Here is a 26590-nt window from a genome sequence, read left to right on the forward strand (position 1 = left end):
ACATTGCACCTCTGTTTAAACTGCTCTAATCTCCTAATGATACATATCGGTAGTCAATTCTATCTCCCTTCCCTCCCCCTACAACCGTAATCACCTTCAAGAATTTATCTGAGGTTTACTAAAAACCACAATGCCTTCTCCCTCCTCATGGTATTGTACAGTTTCTTCTTCTACCGTCACACGGGCTGCAGCCCCCAGTGGACTCCACCACTCCATTTAGTCCTGGACGGTTGGGATGGGTGGGATATGGGATTTCATTTTTGATATTGCCCTATTCTCTCTTTTAATTCGCCCTATTGCCCGCTTGCCAAACTTACTCTGTTCATACTATTTAAGTCTGTGCAACTCTCACCCAGACCATAAATGGTACACCCTCTCATATAACTCAAATATCTTGACCTTACACTTACTTATCACCCTACTATCAGGCTTCAACACAAACTGTAATGTTATCCAACACAACAATCACCACCCTTTGCTACGACTTACTCGATCAAGAGCTCATATAGCAGATAAAATTATCTCCCTACATAAAACCAAGAAACCAACTACTAATCATGCCTATTATGCTCATAATCCAATACTATACTTAGTAACTCACAATCTCCATCCATCAACAGTCAAAACTCACACCCAATAGTTATGAATAATAGTGCTTTAAAAGTCCTCTCCATCAACACAAAAAGGTATTAATTACCCCATTAAATGAAAGAAAATTCTGCACTACTGCACCAAACTCACAGGTGATAGAATCCTTCTACAAGAGACCAAAATCGGCCCTCACGAATGCAATACAATATTTCACCACTGGATACTTAGCTCCTCCTTCCCCCCCACCCCACCCTCAAAACAATAATGGCTTTTATAGCTAAAAAAACAAAAAAAAAAAGCTGGCCTCACAATTCTAGACAACTACCAAGACAGTGAAGTAAGAGGGCTAATAACGAAAGTGAAAAACTACCTAGATAATTAACACATTTGCCCCGAAGGCTTATGATACCAAATTCTGAATAACCTTAAAAAAGAAAACATGCGAACTACCAGATAACTCTGGCATAGTTCTTGCCGGAGACTTTAAGCTCCCTTGGGGCCGATTCTAGACATAAGTTCCTTGTGTAACTACAGACCCAACAAATCTCAAACAAATGAGAACCCTTTGCAAAAAGACCTGTTTGGATGACATCTGGAGCCTCCGTAACCCCCACAGGGAACAATTACATCTTCTACTCAAACCCTCATAAGCCCTCAAGAATAGACTACATACTTACAACAACCTTACACCATTCGCATCTGCTCCAACAACACCCTTACAGCATTCGCATCTGCTCCAACAATCAAACCTATATTAGCATCAGACCATGCTTGTAACCCAGTGAAACTACAATTATCCCATAACATACCTAAAATGAAACAATGGCAAACGAACCAAGAGATATTACAGGATCAAGCTCTCAAAAACAAAATAGCGTTAGCTACTACCAACATTTTTAATGAAAAAAAACACAAAAGACATCCCACAAGATACCCTATTGAACACTATGAAAGTTATAATTTGAGAAGAACTCATTAACATTATGTCACTTATTAATGAACTTACAAATAAAAGATTCAATAATCTAGAAATCTCCATTAAAAAAATTGAACTATTTCAATAAGTCTAACACCCCAAACCTCCTCTCTGAACTAAAAACATTAGAGTATGAATATAATAAATAAGCACCTATGCTTATAGAAGGTTCAGAACAACACAATGAAAAAAGTTCAAAGAGTCCAATAAGGCAGGCAAAACCCTTGCAAACTAGTTAAAATTCAAAAATAACAAAAACCTTATTACAGCAATTAAAAACAATGTGGAAGCAATTAATGCTGACCAACAAAAAAAAAAATAACTAGTCTTCCAAGGGTTCTTTCACGACGTGTACAATCCAGAGGAAACATCCTCTCCAGAAAAATGCCTAAATTACTTGGACAGAATAATAATCCTACAAACCTTAGATGATACTAATAAAACTCTGAATCAAAAAATTTCCCTTTCCTGAAATCAAAAAAGTGATAGAATCCAGGGCTGGAAAAATCCACTCGCCCGCTCACATTTGCGTGTCAGATTCAATAAGGACGAGCTATTTTTAGGTCCTACTCGCCCTTTCTGGCGAGGGGGGAAGACAAACTGACACATGACCTCTGCCTCTGAAAGCAGAGCAAATGTGACAAGATTGCAAGATTTAAAGGCATCTTTTTGCTCACAAAGTGAATGGGCAATAAAAATGCTTTTAATTCTTGTTAACTTGTCAGATTTGCTCAGCTTTCAGAGTCAGAGGTCAAGTGCATTTCAGTTAGGTTGAGTAGATGTTTCACGTTACCAGACCTGCAGGTCTAGTGCAATTTTTATGATTTTGAGCCCTGTGAATCCCTAAGGCCTGAAAAAGCACCCAGGCCGGATGGCTTCTCAGCCAATTTGTACAAAACCTGCCAGGATAACCTACTACCCCACATAGAATCCCTTTTCCAACCCTTTGAAAACACTGGAAGAATACTAGGCACGCCCTCAAAGCCACATTCACTGTAATTCATAATGTAGGGAAAGACCCTTTAGAGGTAAAAAAAAAAAACCAGACCCATCACCCTAATAAATGTATAGTGTAAAATATATGCGAAATATGCAGCAATGCAACTAGAAACGGTCCTGCCTTCTCTCGTGCATTGTACCCAAACAGGTTTTGTAAAAGGCAAACTGGGATTAGACAACGTCAGATTATTCTGTCACATCATTGAAAGAGCAAAATCACTTATCGTCCATGTTTGCCATGGCCTTGGATGCCGAAAAGGCCTTTGACAAGATGTCAAGGCCCTTTATCCACACAGTAATGCATAAATGGAACTTAGGGGAAATCTTGATCCATCAGGTCTTTGCACTATACGCTCAACTCTCAGCACTCATCCGAGTAAACAGATACGTATCAGACAACATAATATTGGCCCAAGGAACAAGATAAGGCTAACCCCTCTCCCCACTACTATAACTCCTAGCAATTGAATCCCTACTAGAAGCAATAAGATCCAATATAAACATAAAGGGACTGTCATTTGGAAAGGACCCATACAAAATTGAGGCTCATGCAGATGAGGTCATCATTTTCTCACAATAATATTCCTGCATTCTTGGATGAAATATCTTCTGCCACAGTCTCAGTTTACTCACTAAATTTTGAAAAAATAGAAGACTTCCCATTACATAGTCCCAGCAATTAACCCTCCAGTGTGCACATATCTGTACAAAAGAGAACACAAAGAGAGCGAGGAAAAACGAGGTAACTTGTCCCCTTCCCCAAAGAACTTTAGAAAAACAAAATGGACAAGTTTTTGGTGATTTCGAGCAGGCGTTGTGCGCTATCACCTTATTGGAAACTTAAGGAATGCACAACTGTTGTAGAAAAAAACCCTCACCCACCTACCTAGTAGGTGGCATGCTTCATCATTGGGGCCCAGCTGGATTGCCTAGTACACTCCAGCTGTGCTACGACGCCTGAGTTACAGCGGAGCAGGATTGGTGAAGTTGAGCAGAGAGTGACATACTATGTGAGGTGTGGCTATAGGTTAAAAATGTCTCTGAGAGATACCCTTTTGAGAAAAAAAATTTATTAGAAGGGTCCCAGGACAAATGTTAAAAATTATGCGGGATCACTGGTTAGGAATTTTATTTTCCTTAGTATCCCTCACGAATAAGGTCTACTAGTTTCAGCCTGCTAGTTAGTTCCAGAGGCTTTCTTCAGGACCAAAAAAGAAATTGTGACTGGCCGCAAAAACATGCCAGGTGAAGTGGAAATATCAGCACACACCCTAAAGTGTGCTGTGAGTGTAGTGGCGATTTACTCACAGTATCTCCGTTTGAGAATACTTGGATATCGAGGTGGTTATGCCTCTGATGACCGATCGGCGTGGCAAAATCCCCTCATGACCGTTTGTCAGGAAATCAAGGTCCGAAGTACCTAGTACCCCTATCAGGTATGCTAGAAGACTTCCCATTACATAGTCCCAGCAATTAACCCTCCAGTGTGCACATATCTGTACAGCCAGTCACCTCTATAATGCAGCAGAAACAGCCTCCCAGAGTATCACATAGGGATGTGGAATTCCTATAGCCTGACGCCCGGGACATATTGTTTGGGGTCAAGGGCAACAAGTTTCCATGTGTATTTTGTCCTTGGGACAAGTAGGCCCAACCCCCTATATCACAAACCCTTTGACTGCCAGTTTATAGTCCCACCTGATGGATCAGGGAAAGCATTGCCTGCAGTTAAGGTAATATTTGTTTCCATGTTTTAACACTGTTCAAACTTGTATTTATGGTTCATAAATGCAAAACCTTTATTATTAGGGTGAGCGATCTAAGCTCAGACTACTACTGACAGTGGTTAAATTATAAAAATGGGTGCACACGCTTTCATTGTTTAGGAATATGAGGCTAAGCATACTGCTCCCAGAATGCTCTCTGATTAGATGCAAATATATGGAGACGCTTGAAAGCAAAGTTGATTATTCTTTGCTTTCAAGATAAAATGTTAACAAAAAAGCAAAAACATTTAGCTAAACTACTGTAACATTGTAGGTAGCGTTTTTCTGCAGCATCATTTAGTAAAATGTGTTGATGCATACTAGTATTTCCCAAAAATATTCATAATGGTAAATCACTGTAACCAGTTTTAATAAGATTATGGGAAACAGGAAAATAAACAAGCATTGGTAAAGCCAATTGGTCGGACATTGTTGGTCAGTCTTTTGGTTTTATCAATGCGTGACTTGTTTTGGCATGTTTTTTGTAATACCTTATTGGTGTGGGTGCTGCTGGGCCCTCATCATTATAACAAACATTGGCAAAAGCAAAAATTGTTTGGGTCTCAATAAGCACACATTGCCACAGTAGTTCCTGGCTCTGAACAAAACGACTGTGTCAATTATGCTCCTTGTGAAAGAACAGAATGCGGTCATTCACAATGAAGCTAGCCAACTGACAGAGCGAGACATTTTAATAAACACAACATGTCATGGTTAACGTCAGACCTAATTAGAGGGCCAATTAGTAAGTAAAGTCTCAAAAGTGCACTTATGTCCTTACATTAAGTGCAGATATACGACTTTCCTGAATTCACAAGACTTTACAGAAGTAGGCCAAGAAATAGTGCTCCTAGAAAATATTTGTGAACTGCATTTTAGCATGAGCAAATATGCATGTGTAGATTTGCTCATGCGAAAATCCGAGCGTTCGCAAGTTTACTTCCCCTCCAACCACTTTTTTCCTAACCCAGGAAGTTTTATGTCTGCCATTGTCAGGAGTAAATATCCAACCTTTCTCAGTATGGGAAAAGATTACAGAAGAGTTGGTGAAAACCCTTAAAACTTGCAAGTTAGTAGGTTTGCACAGACTCAAAAGGGCATTCCAACCCTGAAACTGTTGCTTAACTTCAGCGCCAGTGTTAGACCTGGCACCTTGGCGTGAGTCTCCCTTCCACTTTTTTGTCGCTGTGCCTCATGTGTTTTGCTGGTGTTAGCTGCTCAGAGCACTGTGCCACTGCCAACCAGTGCCACAGTGCAAGTGCTCCCTATTTAAAATGTATATGTTGGTTGGATTCCATGATTGGCTTATTTGGTTTACTATCAGACCCCAGTAAAGTGCACCAGGAGTGCCAGGGCTTGTAAATACAAATGCTGCTAGTGGCCTTGCAGCACTGGTTGTGCCACCCACAGAAGCGGCCTGGTAAAATGTATCTAAGGTCTGCCATTGCAGAGCCTGCGTGCAGTCTGGTACTGTCATGCTGACTGGGTAAGTGCACCCACTTGCCAGTCCCTAAACCTTCCCTTAACTTCATATCAGTCACCCCTATGGTAGGCCCAAGGGCAGGGTGCATTGTAAGCATAAGGTAGGACAAGCCCTGATGTGTGCCCCATAGGCCAGAATGGGCTGTCAGAATTGTTACATTCTACGATCCTAACAGACCCAGGGAACTTGGTAGAATTTCGAGTTTAGTATGCCTGAACTCAGAATAATAAAATACATCTTTTAGTAAAGTTTATTTTAATATTCTGTGTTTGCAAATACCACTTTTAGAAAGTTGGTATTTGCTTGCTTGACCATTTCAGCCCGCCTCTGCTATGATGTGTATCTGCCTGTCTGGTTGTGTGAGTGACAGGGCTGGGGAGGAGTACACCTGGGCTCTGAATAGGGTTGTGCTCTGCTACGACAATGCTGGCTCCACCCCCTGCGGAGCGGCTGATGTCTCTGCCCTGCAGCCTGAATAGAAAGGCAGAGTCATGTCAACAGAGTGCTCAAGAACTGGTTTGGACTGGGCAAAGGTCCCTCTACCCCAGAGGAACAAAGGAATTAGGGGTATAAGTATTGGGACACTGCTCCCAAGAAATTAGATCCTGCTGAAACACGAAGAACCTCTGCCAGAAGAGAAGGAACTGGGAAAGCTGTAGGAGGAGTAACGGTCCCTGACCTGGGGGATTGGCCTGCAGTGGTTGCCTTGCTGCTGAAGGAGAGGAGAAAGACTGCTAAAGACTTTACTTCAACTTGTGCTTTGAAAAGATCTCCAAGGGCTTGAGCTGAGCTTGCCCCCTGAACGAAGTCCCAGGACCAGTGAACTTCACCCCCAGCTTCCCAAAGTCTTTTGGAAGTGCCTGCTGCTGTTGTTGGGCCTTCTGAGGGACTGTGTGTCGCAAGGAGGTGGAAGCGCGACGCAAGGAAGAGAAGCGTGCCGCCGGAGCCGCTGTCGTCGCATCTCGCAGAGAGTGTCCCGCTGCAGCATCGCATCGAGCGGAAGCGTCTCGCATCATTCCGGAAGTGTCTCGCAACGCCGAAGAAGCGTGTCGCCATCGCAGTTGTCGCATTGCACGGCATCCAGAAAAGCACCTCGCATCCACGGAGAAGCGTGCCGCCGTCGGAGCCACTGTCGTCGCATCTCGCAGAAGGGGTGTCGCCGCTGCAGCATCGCATCGAGCGGAAGCGTCTCACAACGTCGAAGAGTGCCGCTGCCAAGGCCGCTGTCGTCGCATCTCGTAAAAGGTGACGCCGCTGTAGCTGACGCATCGAGTCGAGCCTTCTCGCAACATCGGAGAAGCGTAACGCATCTGGAAGATCCCGTCTTTATTTCTTTTGCACCAAGAACATCAACGCATCTGCATCGCTGCAACACTTTCATTGCCCTGCGTGTCGCATCTAAGGTACATTGACTTAAAGTGTCGCATTTAAGAACTTAAGAGAAACTAAGCAATCTTCTACCAACTAAGCAACCGTATTGTGTATTTTTAATCGTTTAATGGTCTTGTGATAATCCTATATAAAGAATCCTTATTTTTAATACAAATACCTGTGTGGTGTCCATTTGTAGTGTTGTCACTTGGTTACTGTATGTGTTCACAAATGCTTAACCTATAACGCTCTGAGATAAGCCTTGTCTGCTCGCGCCAAGCTACCTAGAGGGTGAGCAAGGGGTTGTTTTAGTAGTGTAACCCCTTACCCTGACTAGAGGAAAGGTTCCGTGCTTGTCACAAGTACCTACCTGTGCCAACAAGAGAACCCGGATCCTAACAGCCAGTATGTAGATCTGAGGAAACGTGGCAACATAAGGAAATTGCTAGTATTCATACCCTGCTATGGAAAGAGCCCTGGCATATTCAGAGAGGCTATTTCAGAGTTCTTATATAAGGGTATTGCTGCCATAATTTGTCACCGCATTACATGGCACAAAAGGGACAAGTGGATTTTGTTACAGGACAAGTAGATTTATGAAGTAACCTGCCCCGTGGACAAGTAGACATTTTATTAAATTCCCCACCCCTGATCACAGCCTTCCGGCAGCTACAGAAAATATGCACCATGTCACCCCCTATTTGCTGACATCCAGGACAATTAAAGGAGGAGCCAAACATTTGGTGGAGTGTCGCTAGGGTAAGGTAGGCCCTGTGGAGAATATTATGCTGGATGTACTGAAACTTAGTGTTCCACAATACTTTCCTAGGATATAGGAGTGCATTTTCCCCATTCTTTCCGAGATAGTTCTCTTCACACATCCCCCTCCCAGTATCTGTGGGTCATGTGTGGTGTATGCTAAAGCGCAAACAAACTGTGATAACTCTACGACCACCACCTATTATGTAAAGTGTATGTATCAGAGGGTGTTGGTTAGGCTCAGTGCCTGATGTCCAAAAATGCGCATTTCCTTTCCCTTGGACCTTAGAGACTGTTGCCGCATCGCAGACAGATATATAAGACGACGACTATATGACAACTTACAAGACACTTTGCATTGAAAAAGCCATTGACTTGTTGGCCATATGGACAAAACCGGTGTCGGCTGTTCTTTGGATACCTGTACCTCTGGCAAAAATAATTATAGCATATTTTGCTTTACAAAGTACATCGAATTTTGGGAGTTCTTACCCCAGTTATCACTATATGTATATATTGGGCACAAACCTGGCTCAAGCCTAAAACAATTACCACATTTTATTGATATATATCCCTACTAAGGAGCATGGATGCTGTACCTTGATAGTGCCTCTTGTCCCTTTTCTTATGTGGTTAATAATCAAAATGATGATAGCCCCACAAATAAACTTCATTATGGTCTCCATGCTACCCCCCTCCTTTCCTCCACTCCTACCCCCCCCTCCCCTTCGCTTTCCCCTATGGTTTCAGACCTGACAGTCACCCGATACAATCATCTGGTAGGGTGTATTGTTTCTGTAGCGGCAACAGTTTTTTTTTTATTGTTTGGTTTTAGTACTGTTTGGGGTGGGTTTTCATTGGGTGGGAGTTAATGGGTACTGATAATTTTGACAATACTCACATTATTGCAGGTTATGCTCTTATAATGTATTCACATTTATATCTTTGCATTGTTTCCAGAACTACTATTAAGTGGATACTAGTTATAAATAATGACAACGTAGAACATGTATGTGATTATCATCATCTTGTTATTGGAAAATGTAAACCAAACGTCTGATTAGGATCATACATGTGTATGTACCATCCACAGTACTCAAAGTTTGTGTAAAAAAAAAAAATAATAATAATTCTTCTCCATGCTACCCCTGCAGCTATCCTCAAACTTCTTCAAAAGTATAGACTACTTACTTCTGATTTTCTGTGGAAAGCGAAAAAAGGCAGAATCTCCCCCAAAATGCTAAAATTGGGCAAGCGTAATGGTACATTGAACATCCCGAATTTAAACAAATACCAATTAGCCTTCCTAACCAAACAAGCCTCTTGGTGAATCAGTCTTTCTGCCACTGACAAACCTTTATGCCAACACATTGAAGAACACCTCACAAAACCTTTATCCATTAATATCAGCATGGACCATGAAATCGCTTAATTTACAACATTCCCAGACCATAATTAGGAATACCATAAATGTGCTCAAAACACTAGATAACAAATTTCTGAACTAGATTAAATCTTCGTAAAATTCACTTCCCTCTGGAACAACAATAACATCAAATTGAAGGCAAATTAATCATATTTTTCTTTTTGGGCAACAAAAAACATTAGACATAATAATGACCTAGGCTTTGCAACTAACTCTAGAACATTTGCACACCTACAAGCCACCCACAACTGAGAATATAGACTTCTACAAATTCCTTAAACTCAAGGTCACCACAAACAAATATAATACGTCTCACAAATCAGACCTGGTCAACTTTCTCAAAAAACTAACTAAACTGCCATATACTACAGCAGTAAGATATAAAATCTTAAACTCATCCAACTCCAACAATAAGCTGACAAATAAAATCCAAAACAAAAGAACTAATCTACAGTCCTCAATAAAGCAAACAAACATAATGGAACACACTTGGAAGAAAATCTAGTCCCCCATTCTCAAAAATAAAGTATCTCACATCCTATCCCAAGTTACATACTGGACGATACATAAAGCCCACTGAACACCAGAGAAACTCTTCAAACTAGTCCTTCTAGAATCAGATCAATGCTGGAACTACCACAAATCACCTGGCTCTCTCTACCATATGCTATTCAATTGTAAAATGCTAAGACCATTTTAGAAAGAAATCCAAAATCTACTAAATTAAATTTTCAGCACGAGGATTCCAATAAGCTTTCACACAGTGACACTAGGCACTTGGTCTCACTCCTCTAAAATATATCTGAACGCACAAGACATAAGCCTACTAGACCTTCTTCTAACCATAGCAATAAAAAATATTCCTTGGAGAGTGGAAATCATTCCAAAATATACCCACCATACTTGGTGGGTATGGGTCTGCTTCGCAAGAAGTGCGGATAACTCATTACTCAATATTAACTTACAGACCCAGAGCCCGCTCAAACTATGGAACAAACTGGATATTTATATCCCAAAAAACCAAACACCCCTAAAACATCCCCTCAATGGATACCCCCGCATAACCACATTAAACATTATAATACATAAACTACTGATGCACCACAACTAGCAACCAATGAAACATGGGTACTCACACTATCAGCACCATCCATACTCACTCCGCTCAGCCTATCAAACTCATATTCCTTGCTAACCCCTTACCCCTCTTTATACCCCATAGGCTTTATTTCTTCCTTGTCCACTTCCCTTTCCCGTTCTTTTCCCTTCTCTTACAACTACCTTTATAAATGAGGTTTCAACCAACAAAGCTCTACCCTAATCTATATTCTCAATAACATTCCATAAGTATCTAATGTACCACTGCATATTTCATTTACTCATAGCATAGTATGAAATATGTACGTTACTCCCTGTATACCCTCAAAATCATTTTTTTTTAATTAAACAAAGAACCAATCCTGACCAAGCTGCAGCCCCTTCTCCACCATATCTTTTGAGACTACCTCCACCAAAACCTAGTTCCTTAAATCATTAGCCACACAACTCTTGTTTCAGTATATTTTCAAGCTCTCTTGCCTTTTCCTTTGTCTATATCTGTGAAGTTAACCACTTCTGCAATACTAGACCGGCAAAATATTAATACTTGTAATAAATGAACAGGCAAACTCCCATCATAGATCAAAACATGAATGCACACAACCTGCACCATGCAAGAAGTGAGAAGTCAGACGGAATCACATATAGGCAAAATATACTACCTCTACTCTCTGTGGCATATACCACTCAGATTAAAACATCACTTCATCCCACATCGAAGTCAACAATCAACCAAGTTACTTTACCCTACAGCTACTTACAACCACAACTTACACAAAATACAAATCACTCTTATAAGGAAATTACATGGCTACCATACTTTAAGGCAAGGTTCTCCAAAGCCGGTCTTGGAGTACCGGATCCATCCCAGATTTTTAGAATAACTACATTTATCTACATGGAAATATGCTAAAAATCTAGCATGGATCCGGCCCTTCGGGACCGACTTTGGGGAACCCTGGTTTAAGGCAACATACTGTACCTCGATAAGCCGGAAAATCCAATCAATAAAGTGGGAAAAATACACCTTTAAAAACTGACTAACTTGCAACTGTTCCATATTATCCACAATACCCATAAGCCTACAGAGCAGAGGTGTTCGACTTAAGATCACGAGGGTCGAATCCATGTCATATTTTCATTATAGCTACTGACCAAGTCAATAATTCACTTTAAAGTCACTGTATGTAAATTTATTTCAATTTTTTATTTTAAAAATCTGCCATGAGTGTAGACCTACTGGGTGTATCTTATGTTTTGTTACGTGTATTTGTAAAGCGCACTATTACCTGTAAGGGTATCCGAGCGCTGAGCAGGTGTGTGTGCCTAGCCCTGCCTAGGGTAGGTTGATCAATTGAAAAGCCAGGTCTTCAGCTTTTTGCAGAATTCAAGAAGAGAGAAGGAGGCTCTGGTGTGGAGCGGGGTATTGTTATATGCTTTAGGAGTGAAGTAAGAACACCTGTCCCCCTGCTCTGGTTCTGTGTATGCAGGGAATGTGTGCAAGTAGTGGCCCTGTGCAGCAAAGGTGTCAGGGTAGTTGGTAGAAAGAAATGTAACAGTACAGGTAGGTGGGACCTAAGCTGTGTAGTGTCTTGAATTTGTGTGCGAGGAATTTGTAAGGAACGCATTTGTGTATCGTGAGTGTAGGAAAGTGCCCCTTTTTGCATGGTTGCCCCCCCACACACTTTTTGCCTAATGTTGATGCTCTTTGACTGAGTGTGCCCTGGGTTCCTGCCAACCCGGTACACAGGGCCCATGTTCTTCCCTAAAACTGTACTGTGTACCCCCGAATTAGCACCTCTCTGGCCACATGAAAGTCCCTTGTAAAAGGTACCCTAGGTACCAAGGGCTCTGTTACCAAAGAAGGCCTCTAAGGACTACGGCACTTATTATGCCACCCCTAGAGGTCCTGTACCTTAACACCCACATACTGCCACTGCAGGCTGAGTGTTTTAGTGAAGAGAAAAGTGAAGAGTCGACATGGTACACATCCATGTGTGCCATGCCTACAACCCACTGTCTATGGCATAGGTCAGCCACCCTTCTAGCGAAGTATACTATGCCATTGGTGAAGGTCAAGGTGCATGAGCCCTGTACCCCTACAGTGTCTAAGTCTATTCTTGGACATTGTAAGTGCAGTAAAGCCATAAAGAGTATATGGTCTGGGAGTTTGTCATTACGAACTCCACAGCACCATAATGGCTTTACTGAGGTCTGGGAAGTTTGGTATCAAACTTCTCCGCACATTAAACCCACACTAATTCCAATGTAGGATTTAATTAACCATGCACTCAGAGGGCATCTTAGAGATGCCCCTGAAAAACGATCAGACTCCAGTGTCCTCTCTGCTTGTCAGCTGCCACCCCCAGACATGTTTCTGGACCCCTGGGTAGAGAGACTACTGCTCTCAGAGTCCTGAAACAAAGCACATCCTGGGCAGAGGTGCCAAACCTCCTTCCCTAGGAGGGGCAGGGTCCACAAAGGGAAAGCTTCAATGGCTTGCCGCCTTTGTGAGCGGACTCCAGCCATATGATGTTCCCAGCAACTGGCCCCTACAGGTTCTAACCCCCATTTTAGGTGAGAGAATTGGTGGGAAAACCAAGTTAGGAGGAGGGGTGTGCCCACCTTGCCAACTCCATCTCTCAGGTGGGGGAGGTGAGGTGAAGCACAACTCTCAGTCCCTGCCATCTTGAAGACGGGGGACCTAGTCAACCAGTGAGGCTTATGCCCCCCTCCCACTGGAAGGTGGCATAATAGGGGGTGGACCCACCCCATGGTAGGGACCCATTGGAACCAACCTGTACCTACTTGAAACGTCCCTAAATGTAGTATTTAGGGGCGACCCAGAACCTTGCATCCTCAGACAATAAGAAACAAGAAGAAGAAGGACTTAAGAGCCATGCTGAAGGAAGACGAGGAGGAGGACACCAACTGACTTGGCCCCAGCCCTACTGGCCTGCCCCGACCTCAACCTGCTTCAGCAAAATCCTGGTGTGTCCTGCAGCCAGCAGCCCCTCAGAACCCGGAGGACCTGCCCTGCCTTTCCCAACCAGACTTTGTCTCCCGGGAGCTCCAGATTTGCTAACCAAAAGACTCTGGCTCTGGCAAAATCCACAAGTCTGCACCACTCTGCACATGACGCACACGGCCAGAGTTGCCCAACACCACAAGGAGGTTTCCACATTGATCCTGACCTGGGATCTGGTAATACCTGACCTGCCTGAAGTCTCCCTATGACACCTGCAGCCCCTTAGACTATGACACCAAAAGACACCCCTGTACCCGATGCCCCACGGCCTTCGGTGGACCAACCATTGGTGTCCCGGCATCCCACAACATCCCAACTTTCCTCTCCAACCAGTGGCGGCTCCAGAAGATCTTCGTGCCCAAGTCTGCAGAGTTTAAACTAGAGAATCCCCATTGAAAGTAACAGGGCACCCGACGCCAAAACAGCTCCCTGCACCCGGCTGCCCTAGTGCTGCTGTGGGTGCACCTTGGGTGCTAACTTTAACCCCCCTTTGCCCTGAGCTTAAGTCCAGGAGCTTTTCTCCCTCAACCTTGTGGCCTGCCCATGAGCAGCCACCAACCGGAGGCCCCCTATCCCCCGGCCTCCCTAGTGCCGCTGAGGGTGATTTGTGAGTGCATCCTTGACCCTGAGGGAACCCTGATTCTTACCCCAGAAACTCAACCCTAAAGACAGTTTACTTACCTGCAAACCAATATCCCAATTTTCCCCCATAGGATTGTTTTGACTGTTTTCCTCTGAAATACATGTTGAGGGTGTTTGTATGGAAACATAACTGTTATATTGCAAAACTTAGGGATCAAAAAATTCACTCGCCTGCTTGCATTGGCGAGCCAGGTTTTATTAGGGCAAACTATTTTTAGATCCTACTCGCCCTTTCTGGCAAGTAGAAAGGAAGAATGACTTTTGACCTCTGTCTCTGAAAGCAGAGCAAATGTGACAAGATAGCAAGATTTAAAGGAATCTTTATTGCTCACAAAGTTAATGAGCACTAAAAATGCCTTTAAATCTCGTTAACTTGTCACATTTGCTTACATAGGTGAAGTGCACTACAGTTAAATTTAGTAGATTTTCTAAATTACTAGACCTCCTGGTCTAATAAAAGAAGAAAAAAAAAAAGGATTTATCGAGCCCTGATAAACTGTTTTAATTACCTTTTATCTGGGAAATCTCCCAGTGTGGTATCTAGGCAGATCACACTGAGTAGAAAAAGAAATCTAAAAAGTAATCTAAAGTGATTCAAAAGTACTCTCTACTGTATTTAAAGCTACTACAAACCTGTAACAAAGTCATTTTCATTTAGCTGTGCCAAGTCCTGCTTGGTTCTAAAAATAAAATACAACTAAATAATATTTTGATACATAACAATTGGTCTGAGTTCAGTCTTTGAGTATGTGCTATCATTCCTTGCCCGAGTGTGTACAATAAATGCTTAACGCTACCCTCTGATAAAGCCTTACTGCTCGCCCACACAACGACAAATAGAGAGTAAGGAATCTATTTACTTTTACCTCTGCCTACCTTTGGGGTTCCACTGGACTCTGTGCACACTTTACCTTACTTTGGTATGATATATACAGGGCCAGCTTCCTACAGGGAGTCTGTGGAGCTCCTTGAGGTGTGGTGAGATGGGAGATGTGTGCGGAGGTTGAAGAGGAGTCTGACTGCCAAGTTCTAGATGCTTCATAATCTTCTAGTGAGTTGCTTGATGATCCAAGCGTAGAGGGTGTTCCTTTAGGCAAATTGGCTGATGACTAGGGCGTGGGTGACAGTTTTTCTGGTGTTGCTTGGGAGCCATCTGAAAAGCCCACTCAGCATCTTCAAGGTGTGGAAGCAGTCATATCCAGTTTGCTGTTGACAATATCGTGACTCCTGACGTAGTTGCTGGATGTGGGTCCAAGTTCGATCAACCCACACTCTATAGCCCTTCTAAAAAACCTCAGAAATCTCAGCCGCACAAAGGCACGTTACCGAACCCACCCACACCACCAGAAACAATTGAGTCAGATTATCTCCTCAATCAGCAACATTACGGTTGACAAGTCAGCAACCTGCACAGATCACTCCCTTGTCATTTTTAAGCATAATTATCCCACATCACTGCAGACCTACCACCGCCAGACCCACCCATTGCAGCTGGAAATAAATCAGAGAATAGGATTAGGCTTCTGCCCTCTCTGTGCACCAGACCAAGCACACCACCAACTTGCCAAAAGTCATCAAGCACATACACATCTGGATCGCTGCATGCACCACCACCCTGGGTCCCCTCAACCCAACTGCAAGAGCTCAACCACAAGCCAGATGGAACACAGAAGATGCAGGCTGACAAAACGATACTGCAAGCAATTGGAGTGCAAATGCAGAACAGCACAGAAAAAAACATCTTCAAATCCGCCCTAAGATGCTACTACCAGTAGATATGAAACACCTAGCACACAGCTCTTGCAGACTGCATCAACGTCTGCACAAAAAGCAGCAAATAAATATTCACCATCATAAAAGATTTCACCGCACCTCCTGCCGCCTCCAGCATCATCACCCCCCACCAATAAGACATTTGCAACAAGTCATCGAAATTCTTCTGCAATAAAATCACCTATATATACAGCAACTTGGACCCTCGACCGGACCCTGTCGCAACTCAACTTCCCATCATGGTCAAAGAACAAACTCTGACCTTGTGTCCCACCTTCACCATTGTCGAAACCGCCGCTACCATGAAGACCATCCACTCGGGGCCCATCCGACCTTTGCCCCACCACACCTTCACCAAAGGATTCCTACCGATCAGTGAAGCACTAATACCCATACTCAACTCCTCCATCAACTCAGCCACATTCCCAGACACCTGAAAACACGCCACCATCATGCCCAAACTCAAGAAACCATCTGGTGACCCAGACACGCTCGACAACTACAGACCCATCTCTCTACTACAATACCCGGCCATGTCCTTAGAGAAACTAATTAACCAACAACACACCGACCCCTTCAGCAACCACCAGCTCCTTTGTGCCACGCAGTCCAGATTCAGGCCCAACCATTATAATACAGCTTCCTCGTCAGAGGCCTTTACAAAATTGGAATACAAGGACCAGCTAAATCTAAACAGACAAAACGTAAGCTGTCAGCCTGGCATCTTACTTCACGGAAAAACGCAAACTTGTCTGTGGAGTGCCTCAAGGTTCAGCACCCAGCCACACCCTCTTCAACACATACATGTTCCCTCTGGCCAACATCATCCACAAACAACATCCTCTCCTGGGCAATGCTGATGTCATGCAACTCATACTCTCCCGCTTAAACAAACCTCCTAACATAAGAAATAAGTTCATCACCTGCACGACCGAAATCGCTAACTGGATGAAAGCTGACTGGCTCAAGCTCAACAAGATAGCAGTAAAACCTTCAGCAAAAACACCTCACCCAAAGTAGGGAAAATACACTCATCACTGCCAGACAACATCCACATGGATCAACAGTGAACATCCCTTCAGTTACTCCTTAAACTGAAAGCCAGAATAAAATTGTATACAGCATTCATAAGTTGCAGCCCACAATAACTGAAATCCAGGAAATAAAATTGTATATAGATCGATACAATATGAGTGTCGTGCTCAACAGATATTGAAAACATGTTGATCCAATAAACCAACTTCCATTGACAGAAGTTCCCTGTCTCTGCATCCAAACTGTGGTGCACTCAATCAATGTGTCTTTAAAGAACAATCAAACCTGACCAGATTCTGCCAATTTTTTCACAATCAGTACTTCCGGGTCAATCAAGCCTTATGACCGCAACAACTTTTACAAACAGTACATCATAAATGGGTGAGTGTATGTGTTAATCATGCACAATAAAGCTTTGACAAACCCTGAAAACAAACATATTACAGTAACACAAGCACGTCAAACTATGTTTAAAAGGGGATGTATGCAATGTTCAGCTACCTTTATTGTCTTCTGATCACGTATCAGACATGCAACTTTTTTAATAAGCTCACAATGGCCAAATTATACCTTTTGTAAAGGGAGTTCCGGTTACAGATCGGAACATGCAATCAGCATATGGTAAGAAGTTTGTCAGTCCCACCAGAACAACTACAGAGATACCAAATAATGAAAAAGAAATTCACCGATATTAGGAGGGTGAATGGAGTACACTGGTTCTCATTATAGGCGCCTTTCTAGCTATTACTGATGGAAGGGAGGCACTTTAAATACAGTGTTACTACAAGTTTTGAGGTAGGAACGCATGGAATATGTAGATGAGCTAACAGTATTGTGATGGGTTGTGAAAACTGGGGCAGGAAATCGGCACAGATAACAAAAGCAGGAGAATAAAGAGGGGTGGTTTAAATAGAGGGCAAACGCATTGTAGAGTTGAGTTAGGTGGATAAGTAGACCATGTGAGATGGTAAATTCATTAGCAAATAAGTGAATCCACAATAAATAATATTTATGCTAAGTCGATGTAAGTGGAGTAAAATACAGCCAAAGTGAATGTCATTGCAGAAATTGAAACTGCAACAAATGATGGACGGAATGCTGAATGATTCAGACATTCTTCCCCAGTCAAAAGAACTGGGTTAAATCCATCGTTCTTTTGCCCACTACGCCACCCAAGTTTGGACCCAGCCATATGCAAATCAGTCTTGACCCTGTGCCTCATGGGAACAATCCAGACCGAACTGCCAAGCCAGGTCCTCCCTGGACCGGAAAAAGCATCCTGGGATCGGTTTCAGGGTATGTCACCCTTCATCAGCCAGGCTAGCTTGAATCCAGTGGCACAGAGAGCAATTTGCAGAAATTTAAACAGGCCGTGATAATGGTCCCAAAATAGTTCATTAACCAACACGGAGAGTAGAGCTAGAACATATTGAGAACAGCAGAAATCAGAGTCCTTAACTTAAAGAAAGTTAATCATGGGATCCTTCATTACATTATAAAGACTGATGTCTGCCTGAAAGGGTCACTTTCCAAGTGGATGGGGTATGAAGAACTTAAAAACCCCGAGACTAGATGCTATGACATGGACAATAGATAGTGGCAATTAAGCAGCGGTGGCTACGGGGGCAAAGCAGCAAGTTGGCGAGTAGAGAATGGGTGGAGATAAACCATGGCCACACTCAAAAGCAAGGATGGGAAATCTGACAATCATATTTCGCTCTGGCAGTATTTATAAATGAGACAGTCAGGTTGGATGCAATGTGGGGTGTCCTTCAAAAGTACGTGGGTGGGAAAGATTTGGACCACTTCAAGAGTGAATAAGAGGGTGAGAAATCTGTAAATGCACTTCTGAAAGGGATTTAGCCAGCCAGTTGGCAATAAGATGAGATGAAGCCTTGATGTGAGAAGCCACGTCTGCTTAGTAAAGATTTGATAATTTGCCAAAATGAGGAATTTGAGTTTTCAGTGGTCAGAGAGGGGGCTGTTACAATACGCTAGTTTACTCTGGACTAACGAAGTGGGAATAAAATAAAGTGAAAAGCCGTGGGCTGACATTATGGACAGCGAAAGGGGATACTTTGCAGATGGTGAGTTGTGACCTAAGAGCTTGAGAGAACATTTACTGAAGAATGGGTGAAGAGACCTATAGGCTATCAAATACTGTGGCATAGCATGAGTATCGTATAGAATGGGGAAACGTGTAGCAAAGAAATAAAAGAAATGGTGCAGTGATATCTAAGGATATAGAACACGGGTTCTCCAATACTTACAGATCAGAAAGCACGGTAATCTCTTGGTAAGTTCTTTGCAGGAGAAAATCTATTAGGGTGCTCATCCTGTAGCCGGTGCTCCCAGCAACCACGGCAGAACCGGGGGGAGGTGGCGGAGGAGCTGAGGCGGGCCCCCCAGTAGGTACCAACTGGCCGCCCGTCTCCAGTTGCACAGGGGCCATGGTGGCGTTGAAGCCACGGAGGCTCACTGCCCGGGGAAGGGACTGACAGTAACTCCAGTTAGTCCTGGACGCTTAAACTGGTGCGCAATTTTACACTACGCCCTGTCCCCTCCCTGGGCAGGGTAAGGGCATTCCGCACGCCCCTAGAGAAAGGCGGAAGCTGCGCGGCACTGTGCGCCCGGCCCGGGCTCCATCGACAGCCTGCGAGAGGCCGTTTTACCTAACCCGCCTCCTGCTGTCGCACTCAAGAGTCCAGTCTCATTCTCCACAGGCTGTACTCCATGTTTGCATCTTCGAACCGGAAGTGAATGGATGAACCAACTGGAAGCGGGCACTGTACTCCAACGTTTCCGGGAAACATCAAACATAGAAAAGGGACCTGGCTCATGTGTTACTTTGTTGCAATGTAATATTCGAATGGCGTACCCAGCATTAAATGTTGTCTCACTAATCGTAAACACTAGATGGCGCCTTTAAATTTCAATTGTAAAGTTGTAACTACTGTGAATGTAATTGAGCTGGTTACTTAAAAAATTTGAACATTGTTATGCTGCGTGAGCTATTCTATATTAATATGCCGTCTCTGCCCATGAACGGCGTCAGTCATTTTATTACTTGATTTTTGGGTATTATATGTAGCGCTGGGAGCAGCGAACGTTTTATACAGAAAACATTAACTGTAAGCGAGTACCATTTCAGTCAAGATCTTCCATAACAACAATCATTCGGAAACTGACTACGAACGCAAAACAAGCATTTGCAATGCAATAGGTCTCGCATTTACGAAAGTTTGAGTTATTGGCATTGTAAATGACAATGCCTTTTATTTATGCGTTATTTAAAAAAAAAAATGAAAAACATTGTCATTTACAATGCCAATAGCTTAAACACTCGCAAAAGCGAGACTTATTGCATTGCAAATGCACTTGGCGCCCGTGCTATAAAAATTAAAAAAAGCTTTAGGAGAGAGCGTGTCCTGCCTTCAAAAGAAGGCAGAATAAAGCTATTTGTGACAATAGTGCTTGGAGGCTGTAATTAAAGCCCACCGAGTAACAACACATGTAACAGGGGTTGTCGCCATGGCAGGTTACAAAATGAGACAAGGCGGTACTAAGAAGCGACTACTAAGCCTATTGACCAATGAACATCCACAGTTTATAGTGGACAATGAACAAGCCAATAAAAAATATGGGCGGAGAGTGGGCGGAGCTTCAAGTCCCTACCTAAATGCTGCCCAGGCTCAACTTCTAGACTGGCCATTAACGTAATATGGCTAGTGCCACAGGGGGCTGCTCCCACAAGGATTCTTCAAGCCAGCTTCACTGCAGGCGTTCGCACTCATGTACTAAAGCTAAATACATTTCCAAAGTTGCCTTTAGTTGTTCATCTTATATGCTGCAGTTTCTGCCCAGTTATCTCGTCGTTAACATACGCTTCCACTCACAGGCACCTCTGTACAGACTGGATTCAGTTGGGCATGGCTGCAAGAGGGACAACACATTACATCAGTCTGCAACTGCTTAGACTTGCATCGGACTGACTTCAAATGGTGCAGGATGTAGTGGGGGTGGAGAGGGGGCAGGTGGAAGTGTGATTTCTGAAGACACAGGTGGACAGGGGGATAAGAAGGGAGAACCAGTAGTAAGAAGAAAAGGACCAGGTGGAGAAGGAAGTCCAGAAAACCAGAATGAGAGTGATGGAGCACTGTGCCCTGCAATGTAGTCTGTGAGTCAGATCGACAAAAATATTTCCCCATTGATAGTATACACCTTTGCTATGTGACGTGAAGCATGAAAAGGGAGAAAACATCAATAATACATTTCTAGCTTGTGAAGCCAATGTAACTCCATAGTAAGGACCAGGATTCACTGAATATGGTTAAATAGATTTATTTGGATTACCCATCAATCCAATATATATGCAAACCAAGAATAAGTTCAGTAAACAAAGTAATACAAAAGGTAAGCTGAAATATCTCTGTAGGTTACGGCGCAAAAAATTACATATCAAATTACAATAATCACAACTGTATAAACACAGATTAATGCAAACAGGTGCTCCATAAAGACACTTCTCTTCTCCCTTCCAAACATAGATTAAATATGGGGTCATATATCAAGGCTCTCTAAATTGGGAGAATTAAATCAGAAGGTGTCCAGTAGCAGTCTAAAAAACAAGAAATAAGTGTTTAGCATAAAACTTCACACTTGCAAGAATATGACAATCAGGGAGGTCTGTACCCCTCTAAGTCTAAAGAGAATCTGCTCTACATTCAATTGCGACAACACCAATTTAAAAGTAACAGGAGATTGAGAAACGTCTTATCTCCTTTCACACCAACAGGAATCAAGCAGGTTACTTCTCTAATGCATCTGCAACATGGTTTAAGATTAACATTGCATCGAACTAAAACTTCGGTTCCCACCCTTGAACATCTTGCCATCCTGGTAGGTGATGACCAGAAGGCCTCTTTTGACCTTTGTTTCTCCACATTCACTGCCAAGTTTCTCTCCAGACCTGTCTATTAACAATCTATTACAGACAATAAGCCTTTCTCTAGCTAACTTTAATAGAAAACATTCTGAAGAAGCAAAATGCATTTCAATTGAGGCCTGAAGTCAGGCTAACTTTAGTCAAGCATTTAATGTGCCCTTCGAATACATGGTTAAACATGCACATGTGTAGCTTTAAAGGTAACTAACTGTAAGATGTGAGCAAAGAAGTACATATTTACATAGGAAAATATAGTTTGAAGCATAAGTGCAAAACATGAACAAAGAATACATGTCTTCATGTTTAAATTGAACATTAGTGCACACATATATAAATCTCTAGTCTCTACAGTGAATATATTTCAGTAACGCGTTTTAAATGCTTCACACACGTTAATAAAGTTAAGGCATACAATGAATATAATGTCAAATGCACATATATATTTGAATTTCCTTGACATGTAAGAGTAGAGCAGAGGTCTTCAAACTTTGTAGGTTGAGCCCCCCCAGCTGAATTTTTTAGATGTTGCCCCCCCCCCCCCCCCACAGAAATAAATCTCTGGAATTGACCGCCACGCGCATATTCGGGGCATATCCAGCAAATAATGTTCAATACATTAAGAGTGTTTGGTAAACTGCAGGTATGTGAGTGGGTGTGGTGAAATGACAGAGGCTTATTACACAGCTCAAAACACCACTTTCCAAAATAAAATGTGCGCAAATTGTTTTTACTAGGATGCTTTGTTTTACACATGGCATAGATTAATAATAACACCACCAACATAAATGTGACAGGTGTACCTGTTTTTCAGAGACGGTCAATCTGTGGATGGATTTTTGCTACTGCCATCCTCAGGTTGAGCTCCACATCCAGTCGTGAACGGTACTTAGTCTTTAATACCGCAAGTGCTGAGAACCCAATCTCACATAAATAGGACGAGCTGAAAGGCAAGAGAGTTTTGATAACATTTTCAGCCAAGACAGGGACTGTAAGGGAGACAGTGTTGGCAGATATTTCGAGCACTCCCTAGCTCTGAGCTGGTACAAGAGAAACAAATCTTCTCTAGAAATCATTAACAAATGTTTTAGGCAGCATCATGACGGGATAATTGCCCACCAACCAGTTATGGATCCATAGACAGTTGAAAGTCCACAGAGGGGGTGCTGAACAAACACCTAATTGAGAATTCCTTAGTGGTACGATAAGTTGCTTGCCTGAAGCAGTGCGGGTTTAGGACATGTCAGGCTTATGTTTAAAAAAAATAGAACTAATAATAAATTCATGATGTTGTCTATTTTACTTCAGAGTAATGTTGTCTGACAGACTTTGTGATGACAAGGACATGTTAGGGATTTTGGGTGCCCAGGGCCAAAACTAATTTGGGGGCTCCTGTGCAGTACAGCTTTGAGTTTAAATGATTTACTTTCAGCTCTGCGATACCCTATTTAGCCAGGCTTCTAACGGTGCACAGGCACTGTAGTCGAAATTCTAAAAGCGTTTACATCTAATATTCAGAGATAGTGATGTATTTTCACTGTTGTAACAAAGCAGCAGCCCACTAATTTTACTGTGGATAATATCTGTGATATCCTCCAATTTCTCATATGTGAGGACCCGCTTGGATCTAACTTTCTTATGGTTAACTTTGTTATGGTTGTTGCATGAAACAAACACATTTCTCTGCAAATAATAATAGACTCCCTCACATCAATCACATTAAAAAGAGATTAAACAAAACGGTATTTGCAAGAATCTGTTTAGGAATTATTTCAGGCCATCAAGGCAAAAACAGAACTGTCTCTATCAAGGAGCCCCTGGAAGGCTGGATTGCAGTGCATTTAGATGTCTCCTTTTGTAATTTAGGACGAAAACCTTGATGGGGCACGACATGCCCATACTTGTGTACAGGGGTGAGGGAGGTGACCATATGAATTTGGGTGCGCATGTTAGTGCAGAGTGGAACGAATTAATGTAGTGGTGGGCTTATTTGAGTGAGATTGCAGATTGAGCAGTGAGAGGGACAGGTGAGTGAAGTGTCACGAGTGCAGGTTGAGTAGTGTGCTCGTGTGACTGCAGTGGGAGGTACAGGCTGAACAGCGCAAGTGCATTGTGAGTGCAGAGTGATCACTGTGAGTGGAGGGTAAGTGGGTGAATGGTGTGAGTGCATGGTGATCAGTGTGAATGCAGGGTGAGCGGGTGAATGGTGTGAGTACATGGTGATCAGTGTGAGTGCAGGGTGAGCAGGTGAATCGTGTGAGTGCATGGTGATCAGTGTGAGTGCAGGGTGAGCGGGAGAATGGTGTGAGTGCTTGTGATCAGTGTGAGCGCATTATGATCGCTGTGAGTGCAGAGTGATCACTGTGAGTGGAGGGTAAGCGGGTGAATGGTGTGAGTGTATCGGGATCAGTGTGAGTGCAGGGTGAGGGTGAAAGTGAAGGGCGAGAATGAGGAGCGAGATGACTGAATGCAAGGTGCAATCTTAGACACTTGAAGTAATTCAGCATGTTATTGATGGCAGCGTAGGGTTTCAAATGTGTTAAACTATTGCTATTATGGCAGAAACCAGGGATCAGGGAGGAGGAAAGAAATAATGTGCCGATCCCTCAACAAAATCCAGTCTTATGATTAGGGTTGCCAGCTCCTTATTTTGATGTCACAGATGGTATAACATAAGCAGTCACCTAAAGCTGTATTTTCAGCACTTGTCTGTGTATACTTTGAACAGCAAATATAAATAGAGAGTACTTTTCATTGTTTTCTAGACCTGCCTGAATGATCAATGACTGATAATAAAAGGGAACAAAGACAGAAAAGTCACATTACAAATGAATACATTCTTCTTTATTTAAATTCATATTTAGTGTCAAGACAAGCAATTTGCAGGCTGTTTAAACACATGGCTGGCTGGCATTTTGCGCGCCTGCTTGTGTAATTTTAAAAGAAACTTTCAGGGACGTTTTATGGATTTTGGGGGCCCTGGGCCAAATGTATTTTGGGGGGCCCTGTTCGGACCAGCTTTGATTTTATGATCCAGTCTCAGCTCTTTCATGCCTTCTTTGGTCAAATACTAAATGTGTGTACATCTGATATTCAGTGATAGTGATGTGTGTTTTTAGTATGTAACACAACTGCAGCTCACTAATATTACTGCAAATAATCTCTGTCACACCCTCCCATTTCTCATAAGTGAGATCCTCTATTGAGCTAAAATAAACTTTTTATATGCATGACGCACAGTAGCGGTCCGTGGAGGGAGTTCGGTGCGAGGCAGCGCGCGCAACAAAATTAGTTTTATTTATTTGACCGTGTACTTACCTCCGTTCACCCATATTCCGGTGTTTACATTTCCCCACTCTGCTCCTCCCCCGCCCTGCCTCACTGCCCCACCGAACTCCCTCCACGGACCGCTACATAAACACATTTTGTCTGCAAAATGTCTGTAATAGACTCTTACACATTAAAAATGAATAGAAAAACGCTATTTACAACATTGTGTTTAAAAATTATTCAAGGTCACAAGGGCAAGACTCCATAGAACAGAGCTGTCTCTTTCAGCCACCCCCTTTGAAAGGCTGGGGCCCTGGGCCAGAGCCCACTTTGCCCATGCCTTAAAAGGTCTCTAGAAACTTTGTCTCCTTTCTGGGAAGAGCTAACTCTCCCAGGAGGGGGTTAATTCATAAAGCTGAAATGCTTCAGCTGCAGTGGGAGGCAGGGGTCTCCTCCGCGATGATATTGAAAGCAAATGAACAGGACTGTATTGGTTGGCTTTTGGTTTTCGCAGAGGAGACGTCCTGCCTCCCACTGCGGCTGAAGCATCAGCTCTATCAATTAACCCCCTCCTGGGAGAGTTAACAAGACAAAAGCATGGGCACATAGTGCCCCATCGTTTTCGCCTCCCTCAGGAAAGAAAGTAAGATTAGAGTGGAGTGCGCGCCCCCCTGAGATGGTGTCGCGCCCCCCCAGGGGGGGCGCGCCCCACAGATTGAAGAACTCTGGAGTAGAGTCTAAATTGGACTGCTCCTATCCCCCCTCTGATGCGATGTTGGCCATCACAATCAACATATGAATCCTAGCAAATGAGAACAAATCAAACCCCTGAAGTTTTCGTCATTTTTCGTTTAGTATTTTCAGGGAAATTATTTCATTATAAAACCTACACTGACTCCCCTCTAGGTCCACATACTTTCTTTTTCTCCTTATTTCCCTCCTTTCCTACTGCTGTACCACTTTTTTTAGTTTCATAAACTTGTACCCTTTAAAGATTACAAATACACATATTGCACAAACAGCGCTTATCACAAGGGGTCTCAAAAGGGTGTCAACTATTTCACTTCCAAGATTTCCAAACCGATTGCTTACTGCAGCAAATCCATTTCCAGTTGCTGCCAAGCACCTGTATCTTCCAACTCCTTTAAATCTCCCTTTAACTCTGGCAGGTACTTAACATATTTCTTTACCTCTTCACTCTTGTCAGGTATATGTATGACTGGTAATAATAAGAGGCGAGATATGTATATGTCTGGTAATAACACACATTATTTATTTGACATGATTTAGTACTGTTCCTTTGCCCTCGTCCTGAGGAAGCCGAAAAGTTCATTAAGGCTGAAACGCGTCCGCGTCGACGGCAATTATTTTGGAGGAGTCTTCACTAAAACTATTGAGTGATTTACAAAGTATTGTTTGTGACACAAGAGA

General features: G+C 42.9%; 1 protein-coding gene across 2 annotated transcripts in view; it reads right to left on the minus strand.

Moving 5' to 3' along the window:
* The window catches only part of MED14 (mediator complex subunit 14), a 1045467-nt gene extending 1025754 nt beyond the window's left edge, over nucleotides 1-19713 (minus strand). For both annotated transcript variants that reach the window (XM_085622933.1, XM_085622932.1), the window contains exon 1: nucleotides 19218-19713. In XM_085622933.1, coding sequence (XP_085479059.1) covers nucleotides 19218-19399 — 182 coding nt within the window. In that variant the 5' untranslated portion in view covers nucleotides 19400-19713. The remainder of the gene's footprint in view (nucleotides 1-19217) is intronic.
* Nucleotides 19714-26590: the final 6877 nt, after the last annotated feature.

The sequence above is a fragment of the Triturus cristatus genome, chromosome 8 (assembly GCF_964204655.1).
Source record: "Triturus cristatus chromosome 8, aTriCri1.1, whole genome shotgun sequence".
Classification (NCBI taxonomy): Eukaryota; Metazoa; Chordata; class Amphibia; order Caudata; family Salamandridae; genus Triturus; species Triturus cristatus.